The sequence below is a fragment of the Meleagris gallopavo genome, chromosome 2 (assembly GCF_905368555.1).
Source record: "Meleagris gallopavo chromosome 2, MGAL_WU_HG_1.1, whole genome shotgun sequence".
NCBI classification, from domain to species: Eukaryota; Metazoa; Chordata; class Aves; order Galliformes; family Phasianidae; genus Meleagris; species Meleagris gallopavo.
Genome location: NC_139405.1, coordinates 11673040 through 11690535, shown reverse-complemented (window position 1 = coordinate 11690535; position 17496 = coordinate 11673040). Strand labels below are relative to the sequence as shown.

The 17496-nt window shown below is 41.1% G+C and overlaps 1 protein-coding gene across 8 annotated transcripts in view; it reads right to left on the bottom strand.

Annotated features, from left to right (window-relative positions):
- Window positions 1-14811, bottom strand: part of CDC42BPA (CDC42 binding protein kinase alpha) — a 158448-nt gene extending 143637 nt beyond the window's left edge. For 6 of the 8 annotated variants that reach the window (XM_085218906.1, XM_085218904.1, XM_085218907.1 and 3 more), the window contains exon 1: window positions 13718-14534. In XM_085218906.1, coding sequence (XP_085075032.1) covers window positions 13718-13895 — 178 coding nt within the window. In that variant the 5' untranslated portion in view covers window positions 13896-14534. Of the gene's footprint in view, window positions 1-13717; window positions 14535-14675 lie in introns of those variants that run through there. The other 2 variants (XM_085218903.1, XM_085218911.1) reach the window with 2 other exon arrangements.
- Between the last annotated feature and the right edge of the window lie 2685 nt (window positions 14812-17496).

The following is a 17496-nucleotide window of genomic DNA, read 5'->3' as shown; positions in this document are numbered from 1 at the left end:
AAGTAAGACTTGATCCCACATGTCCTTTCATTGACTTGAAACCATTTAAAAGCAAGATACATAACATATGAAGAGACTTCAGTTCATAAACTGCTAAGGTTCTGCAAGGAGTTGAAGCCCTTAGCAAAAGAGAAACAACAGGTCTGAAATACAATCTGTTTGTCCTATGCTTCTGCAAGAGCTAAGCAGAGGGCAGTGTCCTGAAGGCAACCAGAATGCCAATGCTCTGCTGCACCACTGAAATGGCAATGGATGAAATTCTCTTGTCATGTTAAGGTTTCCTTCCCAAACTCACAGACTTGAAAATAAAAGGAAAAGAAAAAAACAAAACCAATCACATTAACTTTTTTTGTATTTTTCCTTCTCTTAAAAATATAAAAAAGAAAACCTTCAATTATTATTACTTCAATTATTTGTTTTGAATTCTAACTACTCATCTCAGCTAATGATGCCCAAAACACCATGAAGTAAGCAGTTATTGAAATCACAAGGGAGAAACATTTCTTTTCCAACACAATAGCCTGCAGTAGTCTTTTTGAGGAATTAAATAGACATACAGTACCTTTCCTATTATACTTGGTACAGAAAAGTATATTAAAACAAAAAAGTATTTTGGCTGTGCTGATGAAGTCTGCTGATAAAATTATTTTGGCTGTGCTGAGAATGGTAATCCAGAGTCCTGGACAACCGCTTAAAGAACAAGAAGCAAAACGAAAAACCAAAAGGGTGAGCAGAGATAATACTCTCCATTTAATCTACAACTCACATACTACAGTACTGACCCCACAAAATGGAATAGAAGAGTACTATACTAACATTGTATATAAAGTTCTTCTGTTACACAGATTAAGAAACAGAAAGCACCCAAGAGCCTACAGGAGAATGAAAAACTCCTCTATGCAACTCAAATCAATGAGCAACTGGCTCTGCACCCTTCCTCAGCAGTTCAGAGATACAGATAGACCCAGCAGCAGAAAATACAAAGAACAAAAGCATTCAGCAGGAGATGGAAGATGGGCCAACTGCATGTATACAAGCAGCAAACCCACAATGAGCTACCAAAGCTCTCCAAAACAAATACTAACATAGGATCTCCTTTTGCACTGTTGGCACTTCGTTCAGATGTTACTGTTCCATGCTAATAAATAAACAAACAAACAAGCCTCCTCTGCTTCCCTGACTGCCTTTGATTTTACACAGGTGTGAAGGACTATCCATTATTTCAGACGTCATGTTGTCTGGCTGAAAACTGCTACTGCATTAACACCTTTTACAAGAAAGCTCACTTAAAACACCAAAGAAGTCATTAAAAGTTACTCTTTTCCCTGTCCACCTGCTAACTGAGCCAAGCCTGGACACAAATACTCAATTTCACTCTTCACACATTAGCAAGAAAACAAGTTCTTTTTAGTCCATCCTGACACTTCAGAACACCCATTCGTTCATGACCTTCCACACACAACAGCAAAGGAAGGAATAGCTTTTAAAATCCTAGTATCCCTAGTCAAGGTGAGACCATCAGTCACAGTCATTTTACAAATGCTAACTGTGCAATATTAAAGAAATAGCTACTCCTTCTCCACACCCCAGAAGCGCACACAAGGGCTGGCTATGGCAGCAAGCCATGGAAGGGGAATCCAACCTTTAGCATCTCCCAAAGAGGAGCTGTGAGAACTTCAATGCGTGCTCCTTGATTCCTCTAGTCTGGGTCCATCATTAATAACTACCTTGGGACACTAATTTTTGCTATTTGAACCCGACAGAAAAAAAACACAAATTACAGTGATTTGTACTGAGCATGTTTCTGCCCAAACAAAATACCAAGTAAACAGATTCTAACGAAACAGTAAAATCAGTCAAGAATATCCTTATTAGACAAACCCCCCTCCATAGATGAAGCATGCTCATTCATTATGCAAAGCATCACATACTACAAAAACTACATTGTGTCTGGAAGGCAGCTGTTATCTCAACAATAATTTTTCAATTGTTCTTTTACAGTACTGATAAGGTAAGAACACAGATAGATCAGTATTTCTATTCTGACAAGGTATGACACACCAACCAACCTCAGAACAGGTTTAGAAGTTCTAAATCACAAAAAGATCAGAATAAAATTAACTATAAATGCAGAGCACCCATTCTTACTGAGAGGTCCATTAACAGCAAGAAGCAGAGTTTTATTTTGCACTGTTGCTTTAAGATCGATTCCTTGCAGGGAGTGAAGTGGGAACGGGCAGGAAGCAGGTGCTCATGAGAATTAGAAAGAGAAGGAAAAAAAAAGAAGCAGGCAGGAGTGATTTCCTCACCCACAGAAGTAACCATACTGTGACAAGACTGACTCTGTCTTCTTTACCTCAGCAAATGACTACCCAAGGTCACACAAGGACTTACTTCATCCTTGGGTTACAACTTCTAGAATTACTTCTGTGCATAACATGGGGAATTGCCACCCTGAAAAGCTTTATCTGGAGACCAGTCAGGCGTTTCTGCTTATCACTCTTGCCATCAAACTCGACTTCCTGAACACATAACCAGGTTTTAAGGAAAAAGTTTCTACTGTAACGAATGTTCCTTTTCTCCCCTCTGAACTGAATGTTCTGGTCTAACAGTTGCATGCTCTGATACCACCAACAGTATTCTCCAAACCTATTCAGGTTAAGCAAGCCCTATGCACAGCAGGAGTCAGCACAGGCTCGTTCAGTAAATAGAGTACGATGCCAGATTTGAAGGTACAGCATCATACAACGCACAAAACAGACACTTTGAAAGAACTTCTCTGAAATACCACTGGTGTGCACACACTTTACCAGGCTTCAGGAGAGATTTTGGAAAAGCAACACATAAACCTCCTTACCAGTTAAAATATGTCTGGAGTGCCGAGTTCAAAATACATTAACAGCTGTTCCAAACACAACTCTGGCAAGCACTGCCTTGTCCACTGCAGCACTTCCCTTATGCGAAAACAAAACAATTGCCACTGTTCTGAGCTATGCTGTACTAAAAATCACAGGAGAGAAAGGAAAGAGGTGTCACAGGAGCAGGACCACAAAAATGAGATTTGGCACTTGAGCAATTACACCAAAAATAGGAGTATCCAAACAGCATGCTGAAAATCCAAACAAACAAAGCGCACAAGTTACAAACCGCCCACACTTCCAGCAATTTCCCCAGTAAACATTATAAAAACTTGGAAAATAAGTTTGGAAGGAACTTATTAGATAACCTAGGCCTTACAAAATTACTTTTCCTCTGCATTTTTGAATCGTCTTCAACAAATCACCATTCTCCCTCCATTTCTTTCCGGAGATGTTTAAGATGTTGACAACCACCCCCTTTTCTCCAACAGATTTTTAAGGCAATATACAGGAGTGCCCAGCACCACTGTAAATCACCTTCTCACCAGGAATCATATCACTGAAAGAAAAGAACATTCACAACCTTCCCAAATTGGAAAGAAATATAAACTGTTAAATGCACTTTTAGAAACTACATCAAAATAAAGGAAATATTCTTTCTGGACATCTAGAAAAAGCTACAGTACTTGAGTTCTAGTTTTATATAGCCAGTTAATGCCTTCAAGCAATTAGTTTGACTTTAAAAGCTCAGCAACAAACATAAACTGTGTTAACAGTGAATTAACATCATTCTTACGTCCATTAAGCAAGAGTAGGATTTTGCTTACAGTTGCTTTCTTCTTCATACTAGACAGATACCACCATTTTGTTTCACCGTTGTAAGGCAACTCCTACCACTTGAAGTCTGTACAAGCTTACTGTATTTAAAAAAAAACACAAGTGTTTTCATATACACATAATCCATATCTATACACGGACACACACACACACAGCCTTCTACACATACCATCCAAATTGCTATTTTACACATATTCATTTTGAAAGATACACTCTTCTTTCTCAAAGATCCACTAGTGAATCTATCCTCATTCAGACAAGTTATCTTTCTGAAGACCTGACCCAGGAAACGTGCCCTTCAGCAGAGATCCCATCTTTCTCTAAACGAGAGGAAAGCAGCACAAGAAGTGCCAGGCACAGCACAGTGAGGTGGACACTGAAATAGAAAGAAAGATGAGAATCTGGGTCTACTCATGCCATTCTAGGCTGAAATTCATAGGCTCAAAATGTCTGTGAACAGCATAATTACAGATTTCAAATACTGCAGTCACATTTTACAACTCTGAGAAAGACCATCAGGTATTCCATGACGCAGAACAGCTGCATGGCATTGATAACACACACACAGGAGCCCCAAACACCTACAATAGGTGTTAATGCCCAACTCAAATATGGAGTTGAGTTGCTTGACTTGGCTTCTCCTAAAGCTAATAAACAATGATCAGCACATCAAGAAGAAATCCTTGTAACTGTGCCAAAATCGCTTTATTTACCATCTCCCTCAAGTCGTTTCCCACAGGCAATGATTTTGACACTGGAACAGTACTAAGAACGACCAATGCACCCCATAAGAGTGTATGACTCCACAGGCTGAGGACAGCAACAGGAAATTGGTTCCCTTACACATCAAAAGGGAGTGGAGCAGAAATCCCCCATAGCTGTTACCTCTCACTACAGTGAAAGACTCGTGACAGAAAAAGAGAAACATTTGTTTAATTCCTTGATTAAAACATAAATTTTAATTTTGTTGATCATGAGCAGTTATCATCAAGAATAGTCCATTATCTTCTATTTCTTTATTAAGGTGGTGGAAAAAAAAAATCACAAGATCTCACAAAATAAAATTAAACAAGTTACAAATAACCACATGGCAGCCTGACACTGTTTGAAGATTGCAGTAACAGAAATTTAACATGCTTTTAAAGTGAATATATTGAGGATTTAGGAAAAGTTACACATCCTACAGATTACAGAGTGCTTAGGAAGCTTTTCAAAGTCTTACTATTACCACACACATTGTTAAATAAGTTCAGTGCCAATGTAACCTACATGACCAAGATAAGGAAACCCACTTGGAAACAGAGTACTCCACCATGAAAAAATCTTCATGGCAAAATTGAAGCAAAATTTTAAGTACTGATGTCAAGAAAAACGGAGTTTCCTCTAATTCCATTCTACAACAGTACCAAGGATTGCAAGAACATGCTACTGCCAGTAAGTAACACCGAGTAATTCCATTAAGTTACCTCAGTTTTGAATAAAAGGAAGGTAGAAGTGTAAGAAGAGTGCAGCCATATCGCAGATCGGCAACTTCTTGCTCCCACTGTCCCCTCTTTTTTCCACCTCAAAGAGTAAGTCACTAGGCTGCTACTGATGAGATGACAGGTACCAAACGCCCGTTTGAAGAAGCTGGTAACATCAAAATTCAGCTCTAAATTACATCCTCCTTGCACACCGGTAGGGATCTTAGGGGCAGCCTTGGGACTTGGAGCACAGAAACTCCGGCAAAGCCGTATAGATTTGAGGTATCCCTCTCCTTGTACTACAAACACCAGTACCACCTCTTCACAGCGCTGGACAGACTTCAGCATGTTTGTGCAGGGTTAGCTTTAGCCTGAATTATGCCCTTCTTGTTCAAGTAAGCACTGGCAGAACAGAGAGCGGTGACAGACTGGTCTCAGCCAGCCTCCACCCAAGATAACAGCAAAGTTACAACTAAAATACCAACATCTATTTCCTCCTTTTCTTGTTACTAGGTGTCCTGCAAAACACTCTCATAACACAGTGCTTTATTTACAAAAGATGGGGAAAAGGCCAAAGAGTTTCAAAGAGCAGCAGCATGAAATACCTTGCAACTACCACATCCCAACAGCACAAATCACTTTTTCTTCAGCCACTTTGCATTCCTGTACCAAAAGTCTTTGTTACTGTTTCTATCAATTCTCTATTTTAGCTTTAGGTGTTGAAGTTATAAAACTGTGCTTTCAGTTTGCATCTCTTTGAGTTTAGACCACAGGAGCAGAAGAAATCACATCCTAACTGCTGCCAGACCAAAGAGCCCCAGACCCCCGGCTCTACAAGAGCTTACAATACACCAACTGCTCACGTTAGTAAACCAATTGCTACATAATGAATCAAATAGGAAATAAACAGGGAGTTCACAGAAAACAACGGGTGGTTACACCTGTATATGAAGAAGTAATCTACTGAGAAATACACACAGGCTTTTTTGTTACCAATCTCTACACGTAATTTCTGTATTATGAAAGCTGACCAACAAAATCGTGCAAGTTTGAAGATGACTATAGAGAAAAAAAGAAAAAAATCCAGAAGCCATGGTTTTGGCCATAGGAAGTTCAGACCGAGACAGGATATCCAGGTCATATCAGAAGGATAAACGGAGATTTTGCTCAGATGAAAGCAAGAGAATGGACATTGGGAAGAAGAGAAGTAGCCTCAGCACAAGACAAACTAAAGCTTTGGTTTAGAACAACATTATCCATGAAAAAAATGCTTAGAAAGGAAACAAGAACTCAAAAAAGGAGACCTGAGAGTCAGTCCCACACCACATGTGGAAGTGAATTACGGTCAGCAGGAACCATCAGAAGGGCAGCAGAATAGCAAAGAGGGCAGTCACAAAAGGCTGAAACGAGGAAAGATTTTAAGATGAAAAGGATGAGCACAGGGAAACAGTGAGAGGGCATACTCTTCAGGAATTTCACTTTACACAGAAAAAATGCTCACATATCCTCCACCCTGAGAATGAAGTACTTCCAAGCCCCTGAGCTAAAGCAACACCGGTCTGACCCAAGCACAGTAAACGTAACTCCACAGAGTTTGAGGGAAATGCAATTATAGTTGTTAATAACTGAAACAATATTTTCCTTCCATTTAGAATGCCACTCTGAACTCACCTGGTCTTTCCATTAAAAGAATTACTACTTCTACTAAGTTACTAAGCAAAACAAATATTCCATGTGAAAGGTCTCTCCCTGCCCCCAAACAACCTGCAGTAGCTCATAAGGCACACAAACTCTGGATCAAGCACTTCTCAAAAACATGCAGTGAGAAAGAGCATTAAGAACAAAAGAATCCTTAAGAACAAAAGAAACCTACAATACTGTGTAACAAAATTAATTTAAATTAAATTGGAAGTCTGGGTAAGTATGGATAAGGAAGATTTACGGAACACAGTGTCTACATAGTCTGCATCCACCTCATGTGGGATTTTTCCAGTGGCCACTAGTAAAGCACATTAGGCTGCATTACTGGAAATAAGCAAGCTGACCACTCTGAACAGCTCTCTCTACACTTAATGTCATCCTTAAATTATTTGAAAGAAAAACCTCGCCGTTAACAAAAACTTGCACGACTGAGCTAATTCACTCACATTTTTTAAAGATTTTCAACCACATTCCTGAGCTTAATGAGGATTTCAGTAAAATAATATGTTGATGTAAGTTAGACCAGAGCAGAACAAAATATACTATTTCTTCACTCAGGAAACCAAATGGAAGAAGCAGAAGTGCTCAGGGAAGATATGCCTAACTTGCCAAGAGATGAGAGCTGGGAGTCCGGGAGCTGGCCTCTTCTTCTCAATCTGGCTCATCTATGCATTGTACCTTTTACGGCCAGGTTTCATAGCTTGGCAAACAGAAGCTAATTGATTCTAGAAGCTTACTGTACGAATAGACAATAGAGGTGGTAAATTTTTTACAGTATAAAAGTCATTAGGGTTGCTATGTATGGGTGAATATTTTGCAATGTTACGTCCAGTATAATTTGCAAGTCAATTTTCCGAAAATGTGAGGAATAAAAACAACAACAACTGGGACAACCTGCATCCACTCTGTACCAGGAAATTTTTATTTGCAGTTTAATTGCAATCTAATATCAAAAACACCAGCACTTGACCATTTAGCTGTAGGTTGACAAAAGTGAATCGCTTCAATTTGCTGTTACAATTCAGAATTCAAGCATCAATCTATGGACATAAGATCAAGCTTCAAAAAAAGAAAGGCAGCTTCTTTGCATCTTTGTACATATGGATATTCCAAATTATTAAACAATACCAAGAAAAAATGGTTCACTGTTCTTACAGCATAGTATCTTCTTTCAGTCAACTATGAACTAATGATAGGCTACAATTACAAAAGAGTATGTCAGTAAAATTCAGGGGAGAAAAGACAGAGATGCTGCAGAGTTTCAATAAGGCACATACACTCAGTGTCACACGCTATGCAGAGGTTAAGAACACAAACACACCTTCAGCCTACTGCAGCAGTGCTTTTTACAGTTACACCAACCCACAAACAACCCAACGGATTAACACTAATGTAAAGCACCTTAGTAGCAGGGAATTGATTGCTTTGCTGTGAGAGCACACTGAGCAAATCATAGTATTTCTCCATTTGTCCCTGTTAGACCAAAGCATACTAGGAATTTCTGCACAGAATAAAGGCATGCCTAAAATTCCTGAAAATTGAAGTAATAGAAGCCTTTCTACCTCTGCAAGGCATGTTCCTTTGCAACTAAAAGAATATCACCAACAGAAGCCAGTCAGCCTAAGTATGTGCTCCCCAGTCCAACCTTCTCCATTCCAAAGGAACAAAAACCACAAAAAAAAACCCACAACAACAACAAACTCCTTCACCAACTTAAAGTTAAGCAAAAAGAGGTGCAAAAAGCTCGGTCTTGGTACTGTGAAGATATTTAGAAAACAAATTTGTCACAATGGGTTAACGTCTCATTCCTCAGTAAACTGGATTTAACCCTAAGTAAAACAAGAAGAATTAACTGGATGGCCTCACAGTTCACTTCACCACACCGTAAACGTCGATTAATTTACAGTAATTGCTTTCCTCTGTACAAGACAAAAATCAGAACTGAAATAAATGTTCATAAGGTCACAGTTACCAAAATACAAAGGTTAAACACAGAGCTACCTGACAGAAAGGTGCACGTGCTGCAATTCTGTGAAACTCTTTTTCTATGTACTTTACAGCAATACCTTTTTTCTTTCATTAAAAAATTATTATAAAACTATTATCTCCATAAGCGCTGTTTATACAATGTTCTGTAACACGGATTTGGAGGTCACTTCTATTTGGCAGCACTTAAGAACCTCCTTTCACACTAATCAATAAAAAGCATTTAATTGCTAGCTTCAAATGCACAGCAGAAGCAACAGCTAATACAAATGGGCAATTTCATGTTATGGCTAACAATGGCAGAAATTTGCATGTCAAGAATGCCACAGTAACTTCTACACAGATGGTTCCCCATATTTCCACATACCTCCACTGCAGGCAATGACACAACTCACCTTTGATTAAGCACACAGAATGCCTTGGCAGGAAATGCGCCCATTCCTTCATATATAGAATTTAATAGCTGTTCTCACATCATTCAGACCAAGCCATGTTCCCAACTGTATGACTATAGCAGAAAGGCATCAATAATAATTCCTAAGATGTCATTTCTATGGCAAAATATATTTCAATTGACTAGATAATACTTAGTACCAACATCTACTCTAAAAAATATATATATTTTGCTGCTGCCTCTGCAAAAAAATGACCTAAGTGAAGGATTTTTTTTAAGTCTCTTTTAAAAAGAAAATATAAACAAATTGTATCTGAAAATGTCTGCAGTTTCTTTCGTGACTTACAAACAGATGAATAACAGAAAAGGGGTACAGAAGTCCATATGCAAGTTTTCTCTTGTTAATAATATTTTAAAACAAACCAAACCAGAAAGTTGGCATACCATTTTTTTTTTCTTTAGAGAGCTCTACAAAGAGAGCACAACAGCATCTCCACAGCTTTGTCTTGGGAAAAGTTACATGATGTAGAACCATTTTCAATGGCCAGAAGAGACGCTGCACATCTGAGTAACAGAAGTACGAGAGCAAAGCTGGCGGTCTATTTTGTGACCATAACAGCACTGCCTAAATATCACAGCATTTCAGCTCTATTAAAGATGAAATGAGAACAATTAAAGCTATCTACCAAAGGCAAAGAAAACCAAAAGGAAATAAACACAGTAAAGGACTGTTTACGTGTTATTCACACAAGAACAGACTGAATTGAGTCATTGACCGCACCGAGCCATTTGTAGTTTCCTGCATCTTCCTTCCCTTATACCTTCACATATGCTGAAGAGTTCTCTCTATTTCTCTATTAATGCATTCTAAGTAAAACTGATCTAATTTCTTCTTAAAATCATTTCAAATTGGTGTCACTGTAAAAGGATGTTTCTTAGATCAAAAAAGTTCTAAAGCTACTTTCTGTCACATTTTTCTTTCAAGTTGAGCTTATGAACCTGCATTTACCTTCCTCAGTCCTAAGTAACAGTGAGTAATTCATATACATGTAGAAAAGAATAAGCAAAATGCCAGGAACCCCAATGGCTTTCTCAGGTAAGCCCTGGTTGCTAAAATTAGCCAATCCCATTTCTAAATCACAAATGCTGTCAACAGAGATATAAATTAAAGCTACCACCAAATAAGTAGAACAAGCCAAGTGTAGGAGTTTTGTTTCCTTCCCATGATCTCAAAATGTGCCCTAATTAGCTACCAGAACTCAAACACACTGATTGTTTCCAAGGGCATTTCTGCAGCTACAGCTCCTATATAAAATAAACCAAATCATCAACACTTCACAAAGCAAATCAGGTCTAAAAATGGGCAAAGTAACCGTCTTCACTTTAAATAAAAAAATGATTTTAAAATGCAGATTCTAAATCGCAAAAAAAACAACGTGGCACTTCAAGTTGAAGTCATTTCAAGAGCTTGATAGGGACTGAAAACCTGTGAAGCTGTAGCTCAGACATATTGCAGAAACTTGACTTTCCCCGCTTGCTGAACTAATCTAGGAAAACCAATCCAAAACAAGAGACAAAAAACCATCTCAGATGCTCATCTGTTTCACCTTGCTTCATTTTTTACTGAGGTCTAGAACTAGTTTTAGGACTGTTCATGAAACAGTCCTAAAAAGATCTGAGGACCAGAAGATGAACTTCTTAACTTCCCTAAATATAGCAGCAGTCACGTGGCTATTGCTAAGACCACATCAGCTTTTCCATGCTAGAATAGATTCTAAATCTTTCACCCCCAAAATTTCACATTGTGCTGTGAACATTCAGTTTCACATGAAATGAAGCATCTCAGACCTAGAACAGTTTAAACAAAAATACATAACAATAACAAAAAAAAAACAAAAATCCGCAAAATTAAACAGCCTAACAGTCCTACCTGTGCTACCTACCTAAACTGTGCTACCAAAAAATAATAATTCTTACTGTATTCAAAAGTAGTCTGTGATCACCAAATAGATATTTATTAGTCATAAGAAAGTAAGATTACTTTTTCTAGGAGTAAATCAATTTTTAAATTCTGAACTTTGGAAGATGAATAGTGCTCTGGAGTAAATTTGTGTTTTGTAATTAGTAAATGCACAAACATAACAAACAATTCATACCACTCCAAGACCAATTCCAATAATTGCAGACTGAACTACTGGCAGTAATAATGCAGATTTGTGAATGCTTGGCATAAACCCACGTCTTTCCACAACAGCACTGACACTCACCAGAAGATATACCAGGCACCAAGTTCTATTTCACTGATGGGAGAAATAGATTAATATGCACTTTATTTCACACAGTATATTCAAAACAAAGAGTTAGCCCTGGTGTAAAATTGGTATTATTTGCCCTAATGGTCGAGTAGAGAAGTTGAAAAAAAGCATTTAGACATCGATTCACCGATGGAGGCCATGACAGAAAGTATGATTTCTGGCTGCCAGCTTTCCACCGCTGCCACTGCTCAGCGTGCTTCTGACTTCTAAAGCACATATAACCTCTCTGTAATCCATCATTTACATTGCTTCACCTCTCTGGCAAAGAGAAATGTGAGGTTACGAAGGCATCAAGGAACAGGATGCTCACAGTCCGCTCACCGCACCCAAGAGCTGGAGCACACAGCACTTCTATAATAACCTCGTTTTGCTGAGCCCCTCATCTGAACAGAAACGCCAAGGGCTGTTGGTTTCACTAGGAGTGCTGGCTTTCAGGAGAGACAGCTCAAGAGTTTGCCAGATAAAGACATCATTCATCTGGACACTTCCAACAGCAGGCACTAGAAACCTTTGCTCCCACATTTCACCTCACAAACCCTCTTGAAACATCTTAAGTTTTAAGTCTGGAGAGCAAAGCTGGTAGGAATCACAGGACTCTGGCAACACTATCTTGAAAATGGGAGGGACTGCTTTTAATCTGAAGCTAAGGCATAACTGGAAAGGAGAAAAGCAGCAGGAAAAGCAGGCCAGTATGAAACCTTATTCCAGCCTTTCCATTAGCAGCCCGTAAGATCTACCACAGAAATCTTCAGGTACTGTCAGACCCTCAGAATAATGCATTTTTTCCTCCAAAAGATAACATTAAATGTACCAGCTATTCAACAAGATGGGCTCCAAACACCGCTATTCTAATTCTACTGACATGGTTAATTTATTATTATTATTTACAGGCTGTCAGCTTGCTAAGCCCACTGCAGACTATACTCTTACATACAAAAAGTACTGTGAGTCAGTGTGTTTTCCAAGTCTTCTATAGCTTCTGTATGCCATAATTTTAAAGAGAAGATTCCTTAGAAGTACTTTAATTACTATTTCCTCCTTAGCTAGAATGCATTAATTGTAGGCTTTACCTTCTGATAATAAGAAAACAAAGACAAGTGCAATATGAACAGCATAAGAAACTTAATTACTGAGTCAGATGCCCTTCAGATGTCAGTCTGACTACAGTGAGGAGCAGGAAAGTAAAACACACACAACACACACCTATCAGCCTCCAGTTGTTAGATCAGTTATCAAAACAATGTCTTTCCTCAGTGACTTCATTAGGAGGAACTCAACCAGCTAATTAACCTGTTATGTTTTGAAATGTGCTTTTCTAAAGGCAGGTAGCTTGCTGATGTATTTATGGCAAACCAGATGTGATAAGTAGTTCCGAATGTAAATGCTTAAGTACAGCATGACTTTGAACTTTGAAGGTCACATACAGTATGCATTAACATCAAGGCTCTTGTGTCAGATGCATCTTCTGTTTTTCACCTATACTTAGGAGGAGGAAAATGAAGTAAGAAAAAATAACAAGAACCAGTTCTGCGATAACTCTAGAAGAATTGTAATCCACTTGTTCTCATTTAAAGACCTATAGCCACTGGAATATTCCCCTAAAATTAAACAAGAAAATGGAATGGGGGATGGTGAAGAGACAATTTCATTCTACTTTTCAACTGCATGTAATTAAACCAGCAATTCCACCATATGAAAGAATGTATTTTTCTCCATTTTCACAGACACTTCAAGCATTTCCTTTAAGAGAGCTAAAGGATTTTCTCTTTGATTAACACCTTCTACTCTAAAGCAGCATAGCTCTGACTGCAGATACAAGTCAGAGAGTTGTCTACTGATCCTTTCTCCAGCCATCAGGGGATTTATCTTCCATTCTTCTACATTCCCACTAGCTCTAGGATACAAAGCTCAACAGTTGGGCCTATAGGCACAGAAATATACTTCATATACCAGAATTTGATTCAGGTTTAAAAAAAAAAAAAAAGCATAACTCAGGGATAAATAACCAATATAGATTTCTTTTTGGCACCACCACGTTCAAATGCAGCACAAACGATAACACCTCCCAGTGAAACACCAAGTTCCGCACAATCCCTTCTTACACATAAATAACAAAGCAGACAAGAACATGGACAGACATACATGACATACATTCCAACTCACCCCATTCTAGATACTCGAGGATGTTCTTCTCTCTTCTCAGAGGGGAATTGTTACATTCATCGTACAGGCAGATGAGTATATCCAGCAAGGTTTCCACGCTGAAGCACTGCCCATTAGTCTGAGTTGGCCCATCCAAAATAAACTGCTCCAACTGCTTCAGACGCACTTCTCCAGACATGGTTGTTTGCAATGGGGTTTCCTTTTTAATTATTATTATTACTTCGTCCAAAAAAAAAAAAAAATCCAAAAACCAGCTTTTCAAGGTGTTGTTTGAAAAGAAGCCTGCAGTATTCTTACCAAGTGTCAAGCCCTGGTGGTGCCTTATTTACAGCCCACCTCGGCTCCCAGCCTGAGGCTGAGCTTGGGGAAGTTTCAGGCACACGCAGATAAACGCTACGTGTGTGAGCGTGTGTATATATATATGTACATATATAGGCGTATATATAATTTTTTAATTTAAGAAAATAAAGAAAAATCTTCTACTATGCTTAATAAGGAAAAATAGATTGCTTCTTCTGACACTTCAGTGATAATAATCACTCTGAAATCCCACCAGGACTGCCTGACACCGATTTTACCGCGCATAGATGGATGTAAGCTTTTATATCTTTAAAAACGTCCTTCTCCTTCATTCAAAATTCAGATCATGCAACACAACCCTGAAACGAATCCCACTGCATCATTAAAGTGTAAAAGCCCCATTCCGTCCGCATCGGATTTCGCTTCCAAGAAAGGATCGGAAGGGAGGGAAAAAAAAAAAAAAACGGAATAAATATATATATTGACGTCGGGAGTGAACAACGGGGCGGGGAGCGGCACGGCCGCCTGGGCCTCGACCTCCCGGGCAGGGGCAGTGCCCGGCGGTCCCCTCGCCGCCGCCGTGGGGGTGGGGCCCGTCCTCAGGGCGCAGCCACGTCCTGCCCCGGGGAGCCGTCCCCTGCCGCCGCCTCCTCCTTACCGAGTCTCCTTTTAAGGCCTTTCAGGGATTGGAAAAAACTCAAGTCTTCATCGCCGCCCTCTCCTCCTCTGCTGCGCCGAAGGGCGGCGGGAGAACGCCCGGAGCCCTGTCACGGCTGCTCCATAGCCGCCCGCTCCGCTCCTCCTGCTGCTCCTCCGCTGCGCGTCCTGCGGCGGGAGGGAACGCGGCGGCCCCGCTCTGGCTGCGGGCCGGGAGGCCCCGGCGGCTTCACTCCCGCCGGCGAGGAGATGCTCCTCCGGCCTCGCCTAAACAGGCAAAGGGCATCCTTCCTTCCCGGCGTGTGTGTGTGTGTGTGTGCGTGCGTGCGCCGAGCGGCGGCGCGGGGAGGGCCGCCTCCCTACCGCCCTTCCTCCCGTTCTCGTCGCCTTCTCCCTGCCTCCCTCCCGCGGTCACACGCAGCAGCCGCCGCCGAGCTCGCAGCTGCCCAACATGGCGGCCGCGGCGGGAGGGGAGCCGCCGCCGAGCGCCGCCGCAGCGCGGGGAGCCGAGCCCGGGCGCCGCCGCTACTGATGGGATTGAGGGGAGGAGGGAAGCGAGGGGGTGGATGCCGGAGCGGGGAATGCAGGGATACGGGCGGGCCCTGGCGGAGGGAGGAGACGGAGTGTGCGAGGGCTGGACGGGAGCTGCGCGCGGGGCTCTGCCGGTGCTGAGGGGTGCGCCGCCTGGCTCGGCTCGGCTCGGCTCCCTGGGCGGTTCAGGCCGGGCTCCACTGGGATCGCAGCTGTCCTCACGGCGCACCGCCGAGGGGGCCGTGCTCCAGCGGAGCGTCACAGCGGTGGAAAATGGCAGTCGTCGGAGTGCGGGACGGTGAATGGCCTCTCCTGAGGAGTGGGAGATGTGGGATCGCGCTCGGGCTGACGTATCACCTGCACAACGGCTCGCAAGTCAAGCTCATTCTTGAAGCAGAAAAAAGGTGGCCCGGCGGCCACGTGCCGTGCTGTGATGGGTCGTTGGGAAGAGGAAGAGTTCGGTAATCTGTGGAAAGCCACAAAATCCCAAAGCTGTTGGAGCCGAGGGGGAAGAAGCAGCTCAGGCACATGTTCTCTTGATTTGATAACCAGCACAGAAGCCCTTCAGGTGGTTTTTGCCATAACAAGCACCCATGTAATAAATTGCTGTGGCTAGTCTACATCTCCTGGATGGTGTAATACATAAAATCTCTTAGCTAGCTGAAGGAAAAACAGCATTAGGATTAATCAGAAGTCCCACACAGTTCACTTAGACCTATAGAAAAATGTGTTCAGAATCACTGATGTATGTGGTGTGAAACCACAGAGAACAGTGACCACCACCTTGTGCTAGCGGGAAGCCAGGCTGCAGAGTCCCTGCCTGCTTTGTGCTGGTAGGCATGGGAAGGTGGCGCAACAGTTGGAGCAACAGCTCGTGGTGAATGGAGAGAGAGATGTACAGATAATTTAATTCTAAAATCTTTTTACGCAGAAACCCTCAGAGAAACATCTTTAGGAACTGATAAAAATTTAAGTGAACTTGTCATAAGCAGAAGAAATAAAATTAAGCTATGATGATGGGGACAAGGGAAAGGTTTCCTTCCTCTCCTGGGGAACACCACTGATATAACAAGAGCCATGTGTTGAGATTGGGTGTGCTGTTCATTCTCATGTACTAAAATCTTAGTATTCATAGTATTTGGCTGGAAAAGTCTGCTGAGATGATCATGTCCAACCACCTACCCATCCCTACTGTGCTCACTAACCCCTATCACTCAGTGCCACATCAGCATGTTTCTTGAATACCTACAGGGACAATGGCTCCACCATTAGCATGTTGCAATGCACCATCACGCTGTGAGGAAATATTTCCTCCTGATGTCCAACCTGAGCCTCCTCTGCTGCGTCTTGAGGCTGTTACTTCATGTCCATCTTCATGGAATGAGTCTCAGCAGTGGTTCCATGATGGGAACCCACGATGAGGCTGTGGCTCACAGGCAATTTTACACCAAGAATGAGGTGTTTCCTGCTGACTCTCTACAGAATCTGTGGAAATCAGTATCAAATCTGGGTGTAGAGATGTCTGGTGATGACAGTAAAAATAAATTGCTGTTGCCAGAGTAGATGGACCAGAGTAGATACCACTTCCTGTGGGAGAGCCCAGGACCCATCAGCCAAGTTGGTATTGACTGTTAACCAGTAATAGTGTTGTGGAGGGAAAAAGGAGAACACAAAGAGTTAAAGCTCCTTGGATTTTGGCACTGCTTGGTAGGGAAGTGAACTAAAGAACTGCTGCCAGAGATATGATGGGTGTGGATATTTCATTTATTTACTTATGTTACTGTGTTTTCCTCAACCATTAATAAAGTCTTCTCATGTTTTAATCACAGACTAAATGTTTGCAAACAAGAAAGAATTGCCTCTTAAGGATACCTAGCAAAAGCACTCACTTTCCCTATATTTCTGGTTTTAACATCTAACCCTTGTTTCTATCAAAGGCACTTAGAAGTTACACATTAGGGCAGTTCTTTTCAGCCTGCTTCCAGCTCAAGTGAGGCTGCAAGAGGCACAGGGTAAATTTTGTGTATTAAAATTGTTCACTTGAAGCCCCAATTAAATCTAAAAAATAAAAATAAAAAGAAGGAGTTATCTGTTCTCTAATCATTTGATAGCCTACAATTTGTCCAAAAATATGTAAGCAATTCCCACAGTGAAGTGTGATATGCTCGGTAGGCTCCAGCCAGTGGTTCTGTCACAGAAAGTGTGAGGAACAGGTAATAGGAACAGCAACCAGCAGTGCTTTCATTTGCTGGAAATTATCTATGTATCTCTGTATAATTCTCACAGCACTC